The sequence below is a fragment of the Cyprinodon tularosa genome, unplaced genomic scaffold (genome assembly GCF_016077235.1).
Source record: "Cyprinodon tularosa strain WSP-4 unplaced genomic scaffold, ASM1607723v1 ctg261, whole genome shotgun sequence".
NCBI classification, from domain to species: Eukaryota; Metazoa; Chordata; class Actinopteri; order Cyprinodontiformes; family Cyprinodontidae; genus Cyprinodon; species Cyprinodon tularosa.
Window position 1 is genome coordinate 476091 of NW_024038965.1, and position 21680 is coordinate 497770.

A 21680-nucleotide genomic window follows, 5' to 3' on the forward strand; every position below is an offset into this window, starting at 1 on the left:
AAGTACACATTGCTCATCAAAGATTTTATAAACACTTTTGACTGTTGATACATAAAGACCTCATCACTTATTTTCCCAGCCCTGCACCCACCATCAGTTGGAAGAGGGTGGATAATGTACCCTTCCCCAGGAAAGTGGACATGAGGAAGGCCAGCGGTGTCCTAGAAATCCCATATTTCCAACAGGAGGATGCCGGCACATATGAATGTGTGGCCGAAAACTCCAGGGGGATGAACACAGTGAAAGGGAAGCTCTCTTTCTACGGTAGGTGGCCTGTCATGGATGAATATTTGACCATAGTGTGGTACATCTGTCAGATCTGCTCAAACTGAGTGGCAGAAAAAGCAGACACAACTGTTCTTACATTGCAGGCAGCAGAGATCAGCACATGACTGTTTAGAACACAAAAGCAAAGAGGATGGTTTTAACAGCACATCAAAATGATTAAAGCCTTTCAGCCATGATGCCTCTAATATTTTGATCCAGATTATAGGAGTGGCGCGGATGATAGTGAGTCCTTGGATTTGACCTTGTTGGTGAGCTTCTCATTGGTTTCCACCAGATGGCATAATGATTGACATCCAACTTGACTGAAGATCAAAGCTGTTAAATGTATCATACATAGAGCAGTGACCCATATGTCAGGGACATAATCTGCATAGCAGCATCTGGATCATCAGAAAGAGGATTTACCATCATTGTTGGAACTGCTGCAGTTACTGGTACTCTGGTTTTATGAAGTTAGATGCTACCCAGAGAAGAGTTTTAAAACCAAACAAAATCAAAATGAAATCAAAATTAGATATATAAATGTCACCAGGCAATAATTTCTTAAAAGTTTAATCGTTTTTAGCAGCAGTCTATGGGTCCTTTTATTAAGTAGAAACAAAACTATTCAAAACAAACTCAATATGAACAATTACACACCAAGTTATGCAACCCTTGGTGACAATGCCACTAAGAGTTTGGTGAATGTGCAGTCACTCATATCTGTGGGAAAGTTTAGGGCTGTTTCTCAATTCACGAGAAGGTACAGTAAGTCCGTACGCCAAGTCCGGTCTTGGAAAGAGCACAGGAAAGTCTGAACTTGGCGAGAATGGGAGCCCACAGCATAAATCTGGGTCAATTGGAACAGATGCTCCGCTCATCTAGAGCTGCATTTTACCTCCTGTTATTAATATTCTCTAGATAATAAATTCAGACTCTTTTCATTTAGTGGGGTAATGATAATTAACACAGCCAGATAAACTAAAATCAAATGAAAATTTTGCCAAAAGAAACAAAACAAAAAAATCGCTTGAAAGTATAATATTATCGCCTCAAAATATCTTGAAACCTACTTTTATTGAACAACAGCAACAGAAAAGAGAACTTGTAACTTTCAATGGAGCGCTCCATTGAAAGCTTCTGCTGCCGCAGTGCATGCTGGGAGAGCTGTCAAACTTAAGAATGGACAAGTCTGCTCTGATGCCTACTCGATAAAGAGGACGGGGCAAGAACAACATCCGGGGATTTGGTGCGTTCTCGGTCCGGCTTTCTCTGCAAATGGAACAGTCCTCAGGCTGAGGCTGATGACGAGCACATGAGAACGCTCAAGAACGCATATTGAGAAACAGCCTAGGTCTACTTTTCTTTTGAATTTTCTTGTTATTCAACTTCATTTGAGATTTTTTTAGGATTATGAGTAAGGCCATGCTTTAGCAAAGCAGTCGGATTTAAATCTGCACTGTATTCACGCCACAGCAAAATCTTAATTTGTCCTTAGCCATTTAGATTTGGACTTTCTGGTATACTTCAGATCATTGTCTTGCTGTATAGTTCAGGCCTATAGGTTTTATGGCAGATGTAGTCCCTGAAGGCCCTATCACACCTTAACGATTTGGACTAGCGTATGCTAGCAAAAACGTGGGCATACGTTAGATAAGTTATGGGTACATTTTGTATAAGTTATGAGCACGCTGATGTACGCTGAAGCATGTAGAGACACATTGACACATGAACTACAGTTCTTGCTAGGATCTTTTGCACTCTTTTGTACGAGATTTCAAAAAATGCTCTTAGGTAGCCTATTTGAAATCCATGCTCAGAAATGGCTATGTCTTTAAAGCAATATGAAGAATGTGTAAACCTAAAAATGTTTTTTTCCTTTATAATGTTTTTAAGAAAGTCTTTTTGCAGCTCCTCTTTCTTGTCACGCTTTAAGAAATATTTCCAGATGAAATATGTCTTGCAACTCTCTGTGATCATTAGCACAGAGTAAGTCAAATGTGATGTTTCTCAATTTGTCATTGTTTACCGCAGCCTACAGTATATTCTCCCAGCCTTAGCCTTACTAATCCCTCTGAGGTGAATCCTCTCTCATTTCAGATGTCTTTTGTCAGGGCCTGTCTCTCTCATCCCTCCAGCCAGGTGATAAAAATAATACTTTGAACTGCTTTTGAATCAAACCTATGAGACATTTGTTAGTGTACGCCTGCGAGATGATCAATAAAGAGGTATCTTGTACACCAAGGCATGCTACATTAGGGAGAAAGCTGTACTTCTTGCAAAACATGAAAACTGAGATTTTATTCAGTGGTTCTGTTGTGGTGATTGGTAAGACATGAACATACCTTTCAAGTCTTGAATCAAGAAAAAAGGCCACACTGACTTGTGAGCTCAATTAACAAACTAAAAATAGATCCATCTAAGCATTTAGCTGGTTTTGGTTAGGAAATTACTGTAGGATGGCTATGCAAAGCCTTATCCATACCCATTAAACTCTTGTCATAGTCGGCCACAAATTTAGGTCAAGTTATTCGCATTTTATGTCACAGATTAACACACTTCACGAAGAGGAAGCTGCTTTTTTAAAAGATTTTTCTAATTAGATTCTAAAAAGTGGGGTTTGAATTTGTATTAGTCCATGACCTCTGATACTATATGTTAAAATCCAGTCCAACCTAAACTTTGAAGCAAGAATAGTGTTTAACAAAAAGCAGTCAATGAGCCAACTCTGTAGGAGATGAATAGACAAATTACTAATAACTAAAATTAGAAAAAGTCATTAGTCAAATACTATACATCTCTGATGTTTATCTGAAAGTCTTAAGTAGATTTATTTTTAAAAGAAAACAACTTGAAATCCGGTTGTCAGATTGTATAAGCCATGTGGTAGACACAGCAAGTTTGTAAAAAAATGGGCAAATTTCATGTGAGCTAAAAACTTTCTGGCCAACATGGTAAAATATGGCAAAAAACAATTAAGTCCTACTCATACCTTTCCCACTGTATAATGAAAATTGTGGTGGAAGCTAATTCCATTAGGGTTTGTTTTGTTCAGCGGGGAAGCTGATCAGAAAACTTTAAGTGCTTATTATTGCACCTTTACTGTAGCTCTAAAAACCCAAAACTTAGAGCTCAATGAAATGTTTTTTGATCAGAGCATGCATGTTTTAGGATGACCCAGTCAAAATCCTCGGCTAAATGCGGTTGAGAAAAATATATATTTTCCCCCTAGCCTTTTAAAAGGCTCTTTTATGGCATGATGTATTCACTATTTCACCATTTTATTCATATTCAACTTAAGCTAGAAGACAAGTCTTTATTGTTTACTTGCTTGTTGGTGTTGATGTCAGATAGATACTTTACTCTTTGGATCTTTGGTGATATACTGCATCTGCAGAATGATTGTTGCATAATCTCTCAGTGATTTCCGTAATAAGGCAAACCCATCTTCTGCTTTAGCCTCTTGACGGTTGGCCTGATTGAATACCCGTTCATTTTGTTACAGGCTGAGATGGGCTGCCTTCTTTTATTTGGTGAGTGTTGACTGAGAGTTGATATGTATGCTACAGGTGGGGGATGGAGTAAGGCACCCTGACTGTGAGGGTAGAAATAGCAATGACAGCAAAGCAGCTCCAAAAGGTACGGGGTGGCCCCTTTGGCAGTTTCTGATGAAGGGGTTCGGTTTGTGGTGTAAACTTGATTGAGAGCTCTGCTTCTCTAGTCCTTTTTCATTTTCAGGGATTTAATCAAAGTATTCAAAGGTACTTTTCTTTTTGTGTCATGGGTGAAAGAATGAAGCTACACTTAAGGTTAGAGATGATCTTGTACCACAGTTTGAGAGTCAAAGCCTCTATTCTGCACTGGAAAGAATAAAAGAATGACCTTTTGGCCTGTTGCGGTACAATATAATGGAAACTCTTTTACTATTCGGACATACCCTCCATGCAAGTTTAGTTTTAGCTAACCTTGTGGCCCCCTTATCTGAAGACTGATGCACAGATACAAACTGTTTTTTGCACCAGAATGAATATTGATGTAAGATATTTAGATAGAGCTTGGTTAAACAAGTGAAAAATAATATTAATTTTCAAAATAGCTTTTTGCATTTACCAAGGTTATCCTTGTTAATATAAATGTGTAGTTTGTGATCTGAAACAATTTATAGAAAACAAAAGGAAAGAGAAGGAAATTCAAGGAAGAAAATACTTTTTCATTGGACAGTAAGTACCCCAGAACAACCTTTGGCTTTGGCCGCGATGTTCTACCACTAGCCTCCTTTTCTGTGTTTGTCAGAGTAGCCACAGGGCTAACCTAACAACCCCCCACCCCCCATACCCACCCACATACACTCCCACCCACACATGCATACACACCATCTATACCTTCATGTAAGCACTGATGCTGTATGACATATATACATTTAATGTTACTGTATTTGTTTCTGTATTTTTTTTCCTTCACCTAAAGGCAAAAAACTGCATAGTGTGAGCTAATTAGTGTAGGCTGTAACTGAAAAGGCTTGACAAAGGTCAGTTGTTGAGAGTGGCATTAGGTGAGGTCTCTGGAATGGAAAAGTGCACTCAGCCTTTCATTTAATCCTGCCAAAAGCCCTCTGTGATATAAGACGATAAACCCTTAACCCAAACATCAAGAAGACTGTAGAAAACATTACAGGTGCTGGTCATAAAATTAGAATATCATGAAAAAGTAGATTGATTTCAGTAATTCCATTTAAAAAGTGAAACTTGTATATTATATTCATACATTACATACAAACTCATATATTTCAGATGTTTATTTTGTTTAATTTTGATGATTACAAATGACAACAAATGAAAATCTCAAATTCATCATATCAGAAAATTAGAATATTGTGAAAAGGTTCCAAATTGATGGCCCCTGGTGCCACACTCTAATCAGCTAATTAACTCAAACCACCTGCAAAAGCCTTTAAATGGTCTTTCAGTCTAGTTCTATAGGCTACACAATCATGGGGAAGACTGCTGACTTGACAGTTGTCCAAAAGACGACCATCGACACCTTGCACAAGGAGGGCAAGACACAAAAGGTCATCGCTAAAGAGGCTGGCTGTTCACAGAGCTCAGTGTCCAAGCACATTAATAGAGAGGCGAAGGGAAGGAAAAGATGTGGTCGAAAAAAGTGTACAAGCAAGAGAGATAACCGCACCCTGGAGAGGATTGTGAAACAAAACCCATTCAAAAATGTGGGGGAGATTCACAAAGAGTGGACTGCAGCTGGAGTGAGTGCTTCAAGAACCACCACACACAGACGTATGAAAGACATGGGTTTCTGCTGTCGCATTCCTTGTGTCAAGCCACTCTTGAACCACAGACAGCGTCAGAAGCGTCTTGCCTGGGCTAAAGAGAAACAGGACTGGACTGCTGGTGAGTGGTCCAAAGTCATGTTCTCTGATGAAAGTAAATTTTGCATTTCCTTTGGAAATCAAGGTGCCAGAGTCTGGAGGAAAAGAAGAGAGGCACTTCATCCACGTTGCTTGAAGTCCAGTGTAAAGTTTCCACAGTCAGTGATGGTTTGGGGTGCCATGTCATCTGCTGGTGTTGGTCCATTGTGTTTTCTGAGGTCCAGGGTCAACGCAGCCACATACCAGGAAGTTTTAGAGCACTTCATGCTTCCTGCAGCTGACCAACTTTTTGGAGATGCAGATTTCATTTTCCAACAGGACTTGGCACCTGCACACAGTGCCAAAGCTACCAGTACCTGGTTGAAGGACCATGGTATCCCTGTTCTTAATTGGCCAGCAAACTCTCCTGACCTTAACCCCATAGAAAATCTATGGGGTATTGTGAAGAAGAAGATGCAATACACCAGACCCAACAATTCAGAAGAGCTAAAAGCCACTATTAGAGCAACCTGGGCTATCATAACACCTAAGCAGTGCCACAGACTGATCGACTCCATGCCACGCCGCATTGCTGCAGTAATACAGGCCAAAGGAGGCCCAACTAAATACTGAGTGCTGTACATGCTCATACTTTTCATGTTCATACTTTTCAGTTGGCCAACATTTCTATAAATCCTTTGTTTTTATTGGTCTTCAGTAATATTCTAATTTTCTGATATGATGAATTTGAGATTTTCATTTGTTGTCATTTGTAATCATCAAAATTAAACAAAATAAACATCTGAAATATATGAGTTTGTATGTAATGTATGAATATAATATACAAGTTTCACTTTTTAAATGGAATTACTGAAATCAATCTACTTTTTCATGATATTCTAATTTTATGACCAGCACCTGTATATGGATCCACTATTTATCATGTTCATTCAGGTTACCACTCTAGGAACAAGAATTTCTAGAGAAAAAACAACATTAAAGTAAGAAAGAATGGGATTCAATGAGGGGGCTTTTCTTCTGGGGTTTAAAGAATAATTCTAAAAGCATTTGTTTCTTTAGCATTGACAGCTTAAAGCAGTGTTCACAGCTTTTTTTTGTTAATAACATGTGCGGGGTTGTACACCAGTCAGCATATACATATCTAAAGAACTTATATATTCTTATGATGATATATTAACATATACAGCTGTGATATAGAACGAGTAAATGAGAAAAACTAACAAGGGCTCAAAGTAGTACCTGCGACTAAGAATAAGGCCCAAGTTTTGAGAAAAATCTATACGTCTAGCCTGCCATGCATATATGCATACACACATACACTGAGATTTACCACGTCTACCACTTCTGCTGAGTTGAATGCTATTGTTTTAAATGTTTTGGCTTGTTGGTTTTTTGAATGGTTGGTTTGTTGGTTGCTGGATTTGTTTGGTTGAATGGATGGATGGTTAACTGATTTCATGGTTGGTTACTTGACTGGTTGGTTATGGGTATTTTGCAACTCCTTTGAAGTGCCATGGTATACATTAATAGCTTTAAACTGAAAAATCTTTTAACTGTCTTTTATCTGAAAAATACGTTGTTTTTATATTTTATAGAAATATGTCATATATTTGCAGCCACAAATAAGAAGTGTATTGCTTAGTAAGCCTTTCAAATCAATACTCCTGTTTACTTTGCCTTTCCATTATTTCAGCTCCACCTCATCTCATTGAGAAGCCCCAAGATGTGCAAAAGCTCATCGATGACTCACTGGTGTGGGAGTGCAAAGCCACAGGGAAACCAAAACCCTCGTACAGATGGATGAAGAATGGAGAAAACCTGGAGTCTGCAGAGGTCAGTTTTGACAGATTTTTCCACAATCTATCTGTCATTCTTTAAAGAATACAAAATATCAATGAACTCTATATTATTACAGTATTTACCTCAAGAAAACCCAACCATGCCCTGCTGTGCTTCACAGTTCAAATAAAAGGGACAAGGGTTTAATGATAGTCTGAAATTTTATGTAAAAAGCTGCACTAATAATCTGTTGAATGTCTTCTCACCAACTTCACTTTTTAATTCACTTCCATCAGAGATTAAAATGAAAGATTTTTTTGTTTTTTTGTTTTTTCTAAACTGGAAACTTAATTAATTCCTATTTGCTTCCTTCCCCATTAGTGTTCCTACAAGAAATACTCAATTTCATTGCATATTAAAAACATAGGATATCATAATTTATTTTTTATATTAGATTATTACACAGTTTTTTTTTTTTTACTTTTTCACTTGATACTTTTTAGCTGACTGATTGGAAACCGAGACACAGTTTGCACTTTATAAATAAAGTGTCATTATGTTAATTTGCTTCATTATGCAAAGAAGTTGACAAACACACCGGAGGATATAGATCAGTGCTTGAGTGTTCTACATGAACTCGATCTGTCGCCATATAACCGGAGGCAAAGCTCCACTCAGCCCAGCCTCTTTCACATAAAAAACTGATTTAGTTTACTGTCAGGGGAACACAATCAACAGTCTGTTTTGCCAACAGCAATGTGTTTTATCAACACCTTTTTTATGATGATGCAAAAAAAAAAAAAAAAAGAAAGAAGTCTCCCTGTTTGTTATTAGGTAGTTGTTTAAAAAGATTTAATTTTCTATTACATGTGATAGGATTTATTTTCTTATCTTTACGTGGGAGTACTTACCACTTTATGATGAGATAAATAAATTCAACGGGAAGTGCTTGGAGTAAACAGCTGACATACTCACCCATCTGGGGATGAGACAGTGCTGTGGTGTGATTAAAGGTTACATTGACTGCCCCGATGTTTGTGCAGCACATTTCTCCTTAATACAGACATAATAAATGGATAGATTCAGAATGCATGGGTGAATGGATTAATCAGGGAAGGTGCTGCATTGTTCGAAATGCCACCATTAACCACTGCAACTTAATGAGTGGAAGAGGGAAAGGTCAGCAGTGTGAGGAGCAGTGGGGTGGGGGATGCACCAATGGTTTTTATCTATTTCTGAAAACCCATGGAGTTGGTTTTGAGTTGCTTCTTCACTGGACAATTCTCCCGACTTTAAGAAAGAGCATTCACCCTGTAAAAAGGAAAGGTGCCCACGTGTATTGCTGATGCTGACCCGTTGTGCCTGTATTAAAAAGATTAGGATTCTCCTTCAAAGTATAAAAGTGAGGGTTGAATGGAACTGGAGATCAATAGACAGATCCATGTAGCTGCTGCTATAATGCAGACGCAGTATGGGTCTGCTGTGGTATAAAGGAGAGTGAAAAGACAGCGCTCTCTATTTACTTTTCGGTCTACAGTACGTTCATACCCTCACCTGTAGTCAAGAAATCTGGATCATGACGGAAGGGATGAGATCACGGATACAAGCGGCTAAAACAAGCTTTCTCTCCAGGGTGGCTGGGATCTCCCGTAGAGAAAGCTAGTTTGGATTAGAGTGGCTTCTCCTTTACATGAAGGGGAGTCAGCTGAGTATGCTGCTGGGACGCTAAGTGGACCGGACGAGCATTCGAAACGGAGCAAACCCGACCCGGTGATGGTACACTTCCCCTGCCTGCCTTACCGTGCACGAGGCCGCCGGTGTCGGTTTGGTTTCCGTCGCTCTATCCAATGACCAGCCCCGGAGCTCACGGCTCGGTTCGACATGCTGCACTGTAGTCGACCATAATCCAGCAACGATTTTTAAATTCTCCCTGGATGTTTTTTTTAAGTATGAAAAGTAGGACATGTCTGGGAAAAAGTGCATGTCTGGTCACCCTACCATATCAACAACTGGATCTTTCAGTGACTGAGTGCTTGTTGCTATAATGCTTCTTTGCTCAGCAGCTTTGCTCATTGTGCACCAACCAGTGCACAGCTCATCTAAATTTTCATGAGCATACCATAAAAGGAAGAAAACTTGTCGTTTCATTCTGGGGCTTATAACCAGGCTTGCATTAGGGCTCATAGAGCAGCAAATATGCCATTTTCAGCCCAACCAACGTTACACACCCTATTCAGAGACCGTAAGGACCAGCACCAAATACCGTATATAATAATTCTATGACCCCTTTAAATGCAAAAGAGGATATGCAGTTCAGACTCATTAAAAACTGTTCTATAGTAACAAAGTATGTCCTTATTTTAGCCTTGTTAGCAGCTAACAATAAGCATATCTGGCTATTCTCACCATATACTTACAAATCATAAACATCAGTCTGTCACAGCTTCTTTTTTTCCCACATATTACCAAAATTCTAACACACAAGCAGCATTTGTGGCTCTTCAGATGCTAACGAGCAAACACCTACATTAACCGGCTCAGTTGTTATGACATGGGAATAGTAGGACTACTTTGATTTTACTCCAAGGTCAGAGTCTCAAACATTCACACACTTGTTACTCACATGAACAGGAATCGAATCTGGATTGAGAGTTCTGGGAATACCTTCAGTTAGGCAGGAGCTATCATGTGGGGTATTAACCCTTGTTAGATCACAAGACCCATGCCTGCAACTGTTTTTATCTGTAGGCGTACTTTCGTTGAATTAGCCAGCACCAAAATACAAAAGTTTCAGGAAACTGGATGCCTTATGGATTATATTAGCTTTTTGTCTGACTTAAAGCAACAATATTTCTGTTTCAGTGTGAGCATTCAGCGTAGTGGTTCTCTCATTTTTACCTGTCGATCGTTAATTGAATTTTTTCGTTTTTCGCGGCTCTTTTCAAATGAATGACTTCACTCTCCTATGCTTTTTTGACAAAGATTACAGGAGTAAGAGGCTCTACAATTAACGGGAAACTACTCTGTAAAACGGGATTAGGTCTATTCAGAGGAGTATTTAGATGAGTACAGGACCACCATACAGATGGGTTACCTCGTGCACCTGAACTCCTCTTTGCATTCAGACATCTGAAGATAAATCCTTAGAATTTAGGTAGTAAGTACTCTCATTAAAAGCAGGTTAACTGTGCTCTGCAGCAATCTTGGTAGTTAGGATTCTCTGATTTGCTTGTTAATTTGTGCTGTAGTGCAGAAAGGAAGCTCAGCTTAAAGGTTTTGTTCCTCTGCTGCTAAGCCACTTGGGAGCTTATTTCATGCCTGCTGATGTGCTTATTTTTCCATCAAGCACAAACGGTAAATTAATCAAAGATCTTTGGAAACAATTAGAAAATTTATATTACAGTTCTGCTTTGGTGAAGATTAATAGTTTCTCGAGCTCAGCTCAGTAGTGACATTTTCCTTTTCTTAATGTTTTGAAGATCAAACTCTGGAGATTAAGATATGTTTTGATTGTTTCTTTTTGTTCATTTTATATCCCACATTTAAGAAGAACAGTGAAGAGAGTTTGCTTTTTCTTAAACCCTCAGTCAATTCCAATTGACTTTGAAGAAGAAGGCATGCTGATTTTTTACATTAGTGTCACACAGCCACTCTAAGAGATTATTTTAGATTGGAGGGCCTGGAAAAGTAGGAAATTAGATTTGGAAATCAATTCTTTTTATAAATTATTTATTTAGCAATCCATACATTTAAAAAAAATATAAGGACATGCAAGCTTTAAACAGCCCAGTAGTCAGACACAATAATCTTATTTAATCTTATATTTCTTGACTAGAAAAATATAAAGTTTTTATCAAGCAAATCAACTGTGTTGCTGGCACATTACATTGCCAATCATATTCGCTCCACAGAAGGACTGCAGATGGTCCCCCCAGGTCCCAGAGTGAAAATCTGCTGATTTTAGAGGAACGTCATGGTTAATTAATAGCAGCTGTAAATGGGAGTGCTTCCCTTGTGCAGACTGATATCCGCCACCATTTGCCTCGCTCACCAGAAGGGATCTTTGCCTCTGCACATCCGGAGCTGCTGAGCATTATGGAAATTTCAGGCACAACCTGCTCAAATGTAGGATTAGTTTGTGATCTTTCAGTCAGGACAGCCTCCGTTTTCATGTGACAGCGCCTTAATCCCACTCACGTCTGCAGTTCAATGGGCTTTAATGACAGTGAAGGTGAGCCAGAGGAAAACACAGGAGATCGAGGGCACTGAAAACCAAAACTTCACACGGCTACACAGAGATTTGATGACAACCTGAAAAACATTAAGTAATCATGTTAAGCAGACAAAGAAGAGCTCAAGATAAGAAACAAATTTTACCCAACCTAAAGTAATCAGCAGCATTGGGTTAACTTGAAAACACTCTTGCAATAGTGGCGTGCTATTAATACTCATAAAAATTGACACATGATTTGTCTAGATTGGCTGAAGCCCATCATCTTCAAGTGCGGTGAAGAATTTATATAAGTTGACCTTTATTTAGTCATATCATAAAGGCAAGCTGTAATGTATTTTGGGGGGATTTTGTTTGGTAGAATAGCAGAAAGGGTGGTTTACAATGTATTATGTGTCATTGCTGTGTAGAAGTAGCTTTTGCTAATATCTGCAATTCTTTTAGGTAGGTCCCTACCAGCTTTTCATATCCACAAACTTAAATGTTTTTCAGTTCTTTGCAGACTACTACATAAACATCAGTTTGCAACTCCGGTTTAGACTTCACAGCTTTCTTCCTGATCAGTCTGCTGTGTTTCTTTGGTCCTCACGAGGGTGTTACAGAATTCATAGCTCCAAATGGATCTTTGACTTTAAATATTAATAAGGTATACATACTTTTGCAAGGGACCGTACATCACATAAACTGTACATGTTCATTACTTTATTACTCAACATGCATATTAACTGCAAAATCAATAATGTCTCACAATCCCATAGACCAGGATTTACTCCCTGTGGGCAGATAGGTTACAGGCAGGAAAAGGATAAAGATGGATGCCACAATGTGAAATGGCGAAGTGTTCTGTACAGAATCAAAACATACATTAATGGTGAATTTTTGTGCACATAAAAGGAATCCATCCATTTTCTGTCATGCTTATCGCAAGCAGGGTGACAAGGGCAGCTGGTGCCTATCTCCAGCTGTCAATAGGCAAGAGGCAGGGTACAGCCTGAACAGGTCACAGTCCATAGCAGGGCAACACAGAGACAAAGAGGACAAACAACCATTCACACATAAGGAGAATTTAGAGAAGCCCATTAACCTAACAGTCATGTTTTTGGACTGTGGGAGGAAGCTGGAGTGAGAAACCAGAGAGAACCCATGTATGTTCAGGGTGAACATGCAAACTACATGCAGAAAGATCCCGGGCCAGGAATTGAACCCAGAACCCTCTTGCTGCAAGGCAGCAGTGCTACCCACTGTAACACTGGGCAGCCCTGCTGGAATTTGACTAAAATTTGAACTTGGTCCAATGATTGGTACTAGTACAAACAGTAAGTACAGTATTTAGGAAAACATGTTTACAAGGGATAATAAAGGACATGATAAACGGGATAACAGCAGCATGTTAATTTCTGTTGCCGATATGGTTATTATTTTTTTCTCCATAGATATAGAAATTAGTACAGGGAAGGCAGGTTTGAAATTGTGCGAAAAGGCCTTAGGTTCTGTAAGCAGAGTTTGTTACTACCCTAGCTTCAAAGTTTTGTCGTGTTTTTTTTGTGTGTGTTTTGGTTCAGTTTGGATATTAGCACTCTGAAGGCAAATGTTTTGCCAGCCCTTGATCAGGATTTGTGGGGTATGTAGATTAGTTAGTTGCTTTTCTTTGGGCATAAATGGTGTACGGAGGGATTGTTAACCCTGATGACAGTTTGCATGACCGTTAGGACCTGTAAGGTTTTGTAGATGAAACAAACCACACAGACTGAATTCATCAGTAGCTAAGTCTTGTAGTTCCACTGCTTCTGATGTTAATAAACTTGATGAAAGTTGAGTAAAGATGTGGAATAAAGTTTCACTGTTTAAACTACAGAAAATAATAAGATATGAAATTGTGGCAACCTGGCGTTGTGCTGCTACTGTAATTATGCTACTTTTGCTTCACCATCAGATTCATACAGAGGCAATGCTACTAGGCTTCTTTCTGTATACAGTAGCTTATTCAGTGATCCAGCCCAGGTTCAGCACATCCACAGTGGCTAAACATATTTTAATGTGAGGTCCTATTGATGAGCTTGATTTCCCCTGCAGGGGACCAAATCCGATAGAGCAAACAGATGAAGTGCAGCTGCAAGCATTACGGGGTACACATCACTTAGTATTTAAAGGGCATACCTACGGGATCTGCAAAGCAATTTTCAGATGTTATGATATTCCTTCCCCTCTTATCCCCGTCTTCTGCTGAAGGGGAAACAGGCCCTGTGGTGCAGTGGGGTGATATAAATAGGGCATGGTTTTATTTCTCTCTCATAAACATGTAGATTGATTAGGGTCATTTTCTGCTAGCCTGCCTCCATCCACCCAAGCCTTTCCCTCCATTAGTGATGAAAACCTAGATTTATTGCCACGTCTGTCACTTCTGCACCATAACTCACAGGCTGGCTGCGTGGCTGTTTTTATGTAGATGAGCACTGGGGGAAAAAGGCATATTAAAGGCGTGTGTCTCTGTGTCCACAGGAGCGCATACAGGTTGCCAATGGGATTCTGTCAATCAGTCGGCTAACCCTGTCTGACACCGGAATGTACCAGTGTGTGGCAGGGAACAAGCATGGCGAGGTCTATTCCAACGCAGAGCTCCGAGTCATAGGTAAGGTTGAGTGTGATTGGGTTTTTGTGCTCTGTGGAGATACAAGTTGAAACACATATACAGATGGGAGCCAGTTTGTTGACTGTGCTGTTATAGATGTGAAAGTATTCCTTATAACGAATTCAGCTTTTAATCCAGCTGTCTCATTTTACACCGTGAAACACACATCTTTAATTTGACCTAATTAACTCTGTGGTAAAAAAAAAATATAAAAAAATCTATGATCCAACTTACATTTATATAGAAAACTGTTTCAAATTATTGAAAAAAGTAACAATTCCCTCAAAATGTGATATAAATAAACATGATATTGATGTAAAACTGCAGTAAAATGTATTATCTTGTAAGAAATAAATTTGGACACAGTGATTTATTCCTTCTAAACTAGCAGGAATGACACTCACAGGCGTATTACACGAGTGGCACATAAGGCCTTTTTACACTTTGAATGAATTTGGGTTAATTCTCTGTGCGCTTTTGAATGAAGTGAGAGAGAACACCATAAAAACCTTGTAAGAGTGTATGAGGCTCGTAGAAAGATTTTCTTTTCTGCATGCAGAACAAAAACCAGAACTTCTGAATGTAAGCCAAATGATTTGGACACCAAAACTGTACTGTATTTATTCTGCTATAGGCAGAGGCTGCTGGAGGATATAATCACCACTTTCCCTTACTCTACTACATTCTCCCAATACTCTCTATTGTTCCATAATTTTCAGCTATTTGGACTTATACTTTATGTTCTCTCTACCTTTAGCGGGACACCAGCCCTGAGGAGCTGTTGCTGCAGACAACTTCATGTTCTACTTCAATACAGTAGATGATCCACTTGGCTCTGTCTTTCAATTATTAACTCTTCCCCTTTCCCAGACATAGCTGTTTGCTGAGGTTTTACCAAGACTAACTGAATGTGCTCTACTTCATCTTCTAGACTTGAAAACTAGCTTTAAACACTTCTGCTTAGTTGTATTATTCTCCAAGATGAAGCCAACACAGGATCTACTATTGTTAATATTTTCTTTTCTTTCATGTTCAAACATCCCTGTATCAGCACTTCTGTGTTCCTTTTGGGTCTGCTCTGTTTTCCCAAATGACCAGTTACTGTAGTTGTGAAAGTAGGCTGTTTACACAGTTCTGGTTCTGCTAAAAGGGTTTTTCCTTAAAGTAGAGTTTTGTTGTTGTTTTTTTGTCACTATGTCCATGTTTGGTGTGGAGGATTGTTGCAAAGACAGAAACACAATGCAAGCAACTGTCCATCGCAGCTACAGTAAATGCTCATCTAGGAGGAGTGAGTCCTACATGTTAATGACTCCATGCAATCTACTGGGTTTACTTACAAAACCCTCTAACCAGCCTGTCTGCATAATTTGACAGTATTGACTATAAATTGCCATTTGGAGGAAATGATGTGTTGTTAGAAACATAAACTGAATGACAGCAACTATTTACTGATTGACCTATCTCTTTGTGGTATTTTAGAAATTGGTTCTATAGCAAATATTCATATTTGCAAATAAATCCCCTTGGAGGCCTTTTGGGTACATTATGCATCTTTATTCAGGACATTGTAAGACCAGCGTAGACACTGCAGACACACAAGTTGTTCAGTCTATGAAGCAAAAATGCAATTTTAACCAAACCAGTCATTTCAGTTTCTTTTTTTACCAGAATAAATGTTTTCAAATCAAAGGTGAGATATTAAGGATTTAGATAATGCTGCAATAAATAATACATATACCAGGGATTTCTACTAATCTTTTTAATTGCTGGCAGCAAACTTTTCCTCATCAGTATCTGTTTGTAAGTTTAATTAGTCTTCATTTCTGCACTCAATTTTGTAAGATGATTTCTTTCCTGTTTTCTGTTTGGACATTAATTTAAAAGCATTACTTTTAGGATGACTGTGCCTGATTGACAGCGAAGTATGCCAGAATGTTTCTACTGAGAAATCTTTGCCCATCTGCCTTATCAAAACTGTCAGTCTTCAGTTTGAGCCTTTATTGCTCCTACAAACTCCAACATATCACATCAGGATGATGTTTTCTGGTTAGAAACAGGCTCAACACAGCTGAGTGCTCTGGTCAAACTTAAAGTGAAGATTGCAGAAAAGAAGTGCCAAAGGCACAACATCTCCATGCTTTTTAAAAGCCATGATAATTGGAAATGGTGGGTGGTGGGGGGTCACATGCTGTCTTACTGAGCATAATACTAATAAACTTACATCAAACTGCCGAACTCCACATCAGATGTCTGATTGCTAATTATGCAATCATGTCTCTTCAAATTATCTATGGTGGAAAATTCAGATTCCTAATGAACTCATTTTGCAAAATGGTATAAAGGAACAAAACACTGAGCGACATGTTTAAAAGGAGATAAATGGTCTGAGATAAATTAGACAAAAAAAGAATCTTTACTAAGATGCTTTCACAAACAATGCCGGTAATTTGCTTCTCTTCTCTTCTCTCAGCTGTTGCCCCAGATTTCTCTCACAATCAACTGAAGAGTCAGACACTGGTGAAAGTAGGAGGAGATATCCTGATCGAGTGCAAGCCCAAGATGTCTCCTTGGGGTGTCATCTTGTGGCGGAAGGGCAGCGAACCCCTACAGGGAAGCAGCAGGTAAAACATTGTTTATGTAGTTTTATGTCCATCTATCTTTTTGTGAAAGTTGCAGCAATTTTCTTCTCGTTTGCCCCTTTTTTTCTTTAAGCAAGGTGAAGGCTGGCTGGTTTCATTTGTTAGTTTATCTAAATCCTACAGTACTGACTTTTTTTGACAGGCTGTTCGCATTCCAAAACAAAAGTATGAATTAAGAAAACATTCAGTCACTTTCCAATTTTATCAAGTTACAACTACAGACGTCATTATACATGTATAATTAATTTATGAGACTGCCCAACACTAAGTGGCTTAGATTTATCAGATGGAAAGGAATATTCTCTTATTGCAAAAAAAAAGTGTGGCATGCATTTCTGTCTAAAGAGTAACCTAGTAGAAGCACCTTTCTCTACAACAACTGTAACTCTATTGGGGTATGGCTTTGCATGTCTATAGACTTTTCCCTAGTCTCTTTACAAGATACTGCAAAGTCAGTCAGCCTGGAAAGAAAACAACTACAATAATTGGCAGGTCATTTCAAAGATATTTAATTCAGTGTAAAACATGCCTAAGCAATTCTATCCCTTGAAGATTCTTAGATTTAGACCTTCTTAATCCATCTGGCTGTATGGTTTGGGATATTCAATAAATTGAATAAAAAATTTGGTCAGAGCCTTAAGTCCTTCGAAGTCTTTAACAGTTTTCCCTGTATGCACCTTCCATGTTTTTATTTTGGAGACTGGCTGGTGAGATTTAGGTGCAAACATTACTTTGACATCCATACACTCAATGTGTAAAGGCCAAAAAATTGAATGACCAGCATATTTTTGTTAGGTTGCATTTGTTCAATGTTTTATTGCTTTAGAATGGAGAGGTAAATAGTTTATGCGTGTGTGTGTGTGTGGGTGTGTGTGTTTGTGCATGTGATGTTCAGGCAACATTGCCCATGACATAACTGTAGTGATCGTTGGTCTTTGTGTTGTGACGCTGTTTGATCAGTATGTTCTCCAACAAATCAATGCAGCTGAGTCTTAGAATCTACAACTTAAATGATTTCAGAATGCAGTTATTGGCAATGGACTTTATTTAGTGGTATTAGTGTGAAGGGGTTCAAATAAAAATACCATCAGCAGTTTAAACTATGTATTTTTTCTTCACTACCTGAAGATGTTTAAATTCCTGGCTTTAATCCATCCTTGTGTGTGATGTAGGCCATTACCTACGAGGGATTGTACAATTAGCACTCTTCAACATAAGTAAAGATGTCATCTCACCCAAGTAAACAAAAAGTCTTTTTTTCTTAGTGGCTCTTGGAGATGCTATCAATAAACAACAAAATAAAAGTAGGAGAATGTTATCGTCTCAAGTGGAAATCCATCATCCACTTGAGACATTTTCTGTAGATTATTGCTGTAGCTTAGCTTGTTTGAAGGGAGGAATTTTACCGATATCCCAATATCCCTTCTATAAAGCACTAAACAGAACACTGTTAGATATTCTCTCTCACTTAAGAGCAGACTTTCTGGTGCTGTCATAACAGCACAACAAAGTTGTTGATAATGTCAGATAACAAAAAGATAACAAAATTCCAGCTCTAATGTTGATTGAAGTCTTTCTGTGTGTTGTTCGCTTGTGTTCCCTATGTATGCATGGGTTTTCTTCCAGTTTTCACTGATGGTAAATCAGGCAGAGAGCTTTGAGTCTATGTGATAAGCTGGTGTCCTTTCCAAAGTATACCCCATCTCTCATCTTTTAAGGGTACACCTTGAAAAAAATGCATAGATTTCCACTGTTTTCACTTACCGGTAATATTCTTCGCATTTCATAAGCTGCATGCATTATGTGAAATCGTTATGATTGGGACATAATCTAAGAGTCTTTATACCATGAAAACAGGCAAGCCTTAGATATGTCTAACTAGGGGTGGGTATTGTTCAAAAATGTTCGGTTCCGATACCAATACCGATATCTTCACTTCGATACCGGTTCCTGAACGATACTTTTTTCAATACCAGTTTTATAATATCAATTCGGGAAAAAAAAAGAAAATTACACAACATAAAAAAGTACAAATCTTGAGTTTTATTTTAAGCTCTGATTTTTCCATTAACTTTTTCCTCCTACGTAAAAAAAAAAATTCAGTGTCAAATATTCACTGTTACATTGTGAGGACCTTTTTACTTAGCAGTTTTCCTTCAGAAAAATTACCATGTCTGACAAACAAGCCCGTTGAATGGGATCCTATTGACAGCGCACCGCTGGTATGTGGGGGTCTGAGCGGCTCCGACAGAAATATTGGAAGGCAGGATGAACTGACTGCACTGATTAAGTTTTCAGGTGGATTTTCCCACTTAAAAACATAATAAATCTACTTTATTCCCACTGATCACAGCAAATATAGCTGCAAGGCAAATAAAGGATAGAGTAGCTCCACCCAACGCGCGTCAGACACACTTTTGCACCGCGCAGCCAGAGCAGCAAAGCTTCTTCAGCCGCGCGTCAGAACTCAACTGGTACAAGCAGCAAAAAAGGAAGCAGCAGACGCGATTTTGCTGCTCCTGCTGCGTCCAGTTTGAAAGCAGCATTCTCCAAGAGTGTCTCGCATTATTCACTCCGCTCTGGCTTTGCTCTGCCCACGGGCTGCTGAGAGGAGGATGGTCGCGCCGGCTGCGGTCCGCTCATCTTGCAGTCAAACACCGAGCAACTTTCTGCTCTTAAATGATTTCCGTGCACGATGTGTTGCATTGCGCACTATTAGCATCAGTCTTAATAAAGTGAAGCCGCACTTTTGACCTGGGGGGCATTTTAAAGGGGTTCCATGACGCTCGCAACCAGTTCACAACAGATACACATGAACCCTGGCTGTAGGCGTGACCACCTGTGTATTTTTCCTGTATAACGCAATCACGTTAAGTGTTACAGCCAATCACCGAAACTTGGTACCGAAAGACGAGGCATGTTTCGATACTCTGTAGAACCGAAGCATTTCGGTCGGTACCATAAAAGAACCGAAGTTCAGTACCCAGCTCTATGTCTAACACAGCTATGTTCAAATATTCACATACACATGAATATAAACTATTTATTGTCATCCAACTAGAACCCATCTACCTTCATACAACCTTGAATAAGAAAGATAAACTGTATTAGCACCTAAATTCTGCCCAGTTAAAGATAAAATAATATCTAGCTTTATAAATTTAAAAAAGAGTTATTATGATGATTCAGTTAAGTATATGATGCCCAACAAAATAAGAAAATTACATGACAATTGAAAATGAATGAAGTCTAGCTGGTGATTTTCAGTCATTTAATCCAATATCAAAACAATTGATAAATGATGCATAGGTTGGTTGCTATAAGATGTTCAAACAGTTATGAAGATGTTTAACACCTCTGCATCACCTGTACAATAAACTCTGTTTTAGGACGGGCAAACATTCAAGAGCTTGAATTTAAGATATCCTGGTTGATAAAGATGTAAATTATTTTACAAAATTGTTTTGACATTGGTTTCCAAACCAGGAAATTACAGATACATAAAGGTACATGTTGAAATACTTTAGTGAAATTATATATTATAAGATCAATACCAGGCTGAAATGGAAATATGACTAAGGAACAATATAGTAGTTGTATTTGTTCCATTGCTAAAGAAACACTGGCCACCGAATTGTTGCCTTTAAATATACTTATCTAAAAAGAACAATGTTAAGTATGCAATTTATTGCCTTTCCTATCTTGTCATATAATACTTAAACTTAAGTTACTGGAGAGTTTTTTTATGGCTTCAGTTAGACTATACTGATGTACAATGAAATTCAGGGAAATTCTTCATTCTATCTCCATAGAGGGATTTCAAGACACTTCTCAGATGTGATAGCAGCCGGCTAAGAGGAAAATAACAGCGTGAGACCTAACTGAGTAATGGATAATGGGATCCACCGTGTTTTACCAGCAGCTCTTTGGTGGGGGGGCAAACAGACCAGCTGCTGAGTAAATTCAAAGTGCTAATCAAGTAGTTTTCACCTCAGTGGGGACGGTAGAGGCTCCAGAAATCAAATTAGACCACTCCTGACATGCTTCCAAGTTTCACAGAATCAGAGGGCAATTCCACATTCCGACCTTGTTTGACCTCTGCGATGTGATGTCTGCTTCATGTAATAAGCTTTGCATGTGTTGGAGTGTGTCTGTCTGGATGGAGTGTGAAGTCTGGCCCTAAAGTGTCACTGCTGCCAAGGGTCACCCAATGGGTGTCACCACCCAAGCAGGACTCGGCTTTGACAGCAGGGCTGTGTGCTCAGTGTCTTGCCAGGCTTTGCATATATACAAAGTAGTGTTGTTGCTTGTCAAACAAAGTTGAGGGGAATTTGCATAGTGGTTTCGCTACTGGTGCCCTTCAGTTGCCCTTTGCCTCTTCAATCAAGCTGCACTCAGACCTTTTTTCGTATGTTGATTTGAGTTAGTTGTTCACAGTGATTTCAAAGGGCTGGGGTGGAGGATTAAACAGCCGTCTCGACAACGTGATTAACCAATCAGACTTGTTGGTAATGATGCTTTGTGCAGTCGGTTTTCCTTAAATGTGTTTGCTTTTTGTATTTGTCCTTCATGTCTTAACATACTCACTGCCAAAGGCAGGACACCAGCAGCATCTGCTAGATATTAAAGCCTTTTTTTTTGAAGGATTTAGAAAAAAAGGAGGTGACTGTTTTTTAAATAACCTTAAAGCTGGACAGAAAAGGGTGAATCCCACCCTCTCATATATCCAACTTAAGAGGTTAATAATAATAA

General features: G+C 38.8%; 1 protein-coding gene across 2 annotated transcripts in view; it reads left to right on the plus strand.

The window, feature by feature from the left end:
* cntn4 (contactin 4) overlaps nt 1-21680 on the plus strand; it is a 266498-nt gene that overhangs the window by 173159 nt on the left and 71659 nt on the right. For both annotated transcript variants that reach the window (XM_038289034.1, XM_038289035.1), the window contains exons 8-11: nt 80-264; nt 7344-7483; nt 14160-14289; nt 16760-16910. In XM_038289034.1, coding sequence (XP_038144962.1) covers nt 80-264; nt 7344-7483; nt 14160-14289; nt 16760-16910 — 606 coding nt within the window. The remainder of the gene's footprint in view (nt 1-79; nt 265-7343; nt 7484-14159; nt 14290-16759; nt 16911-21680) is intronic.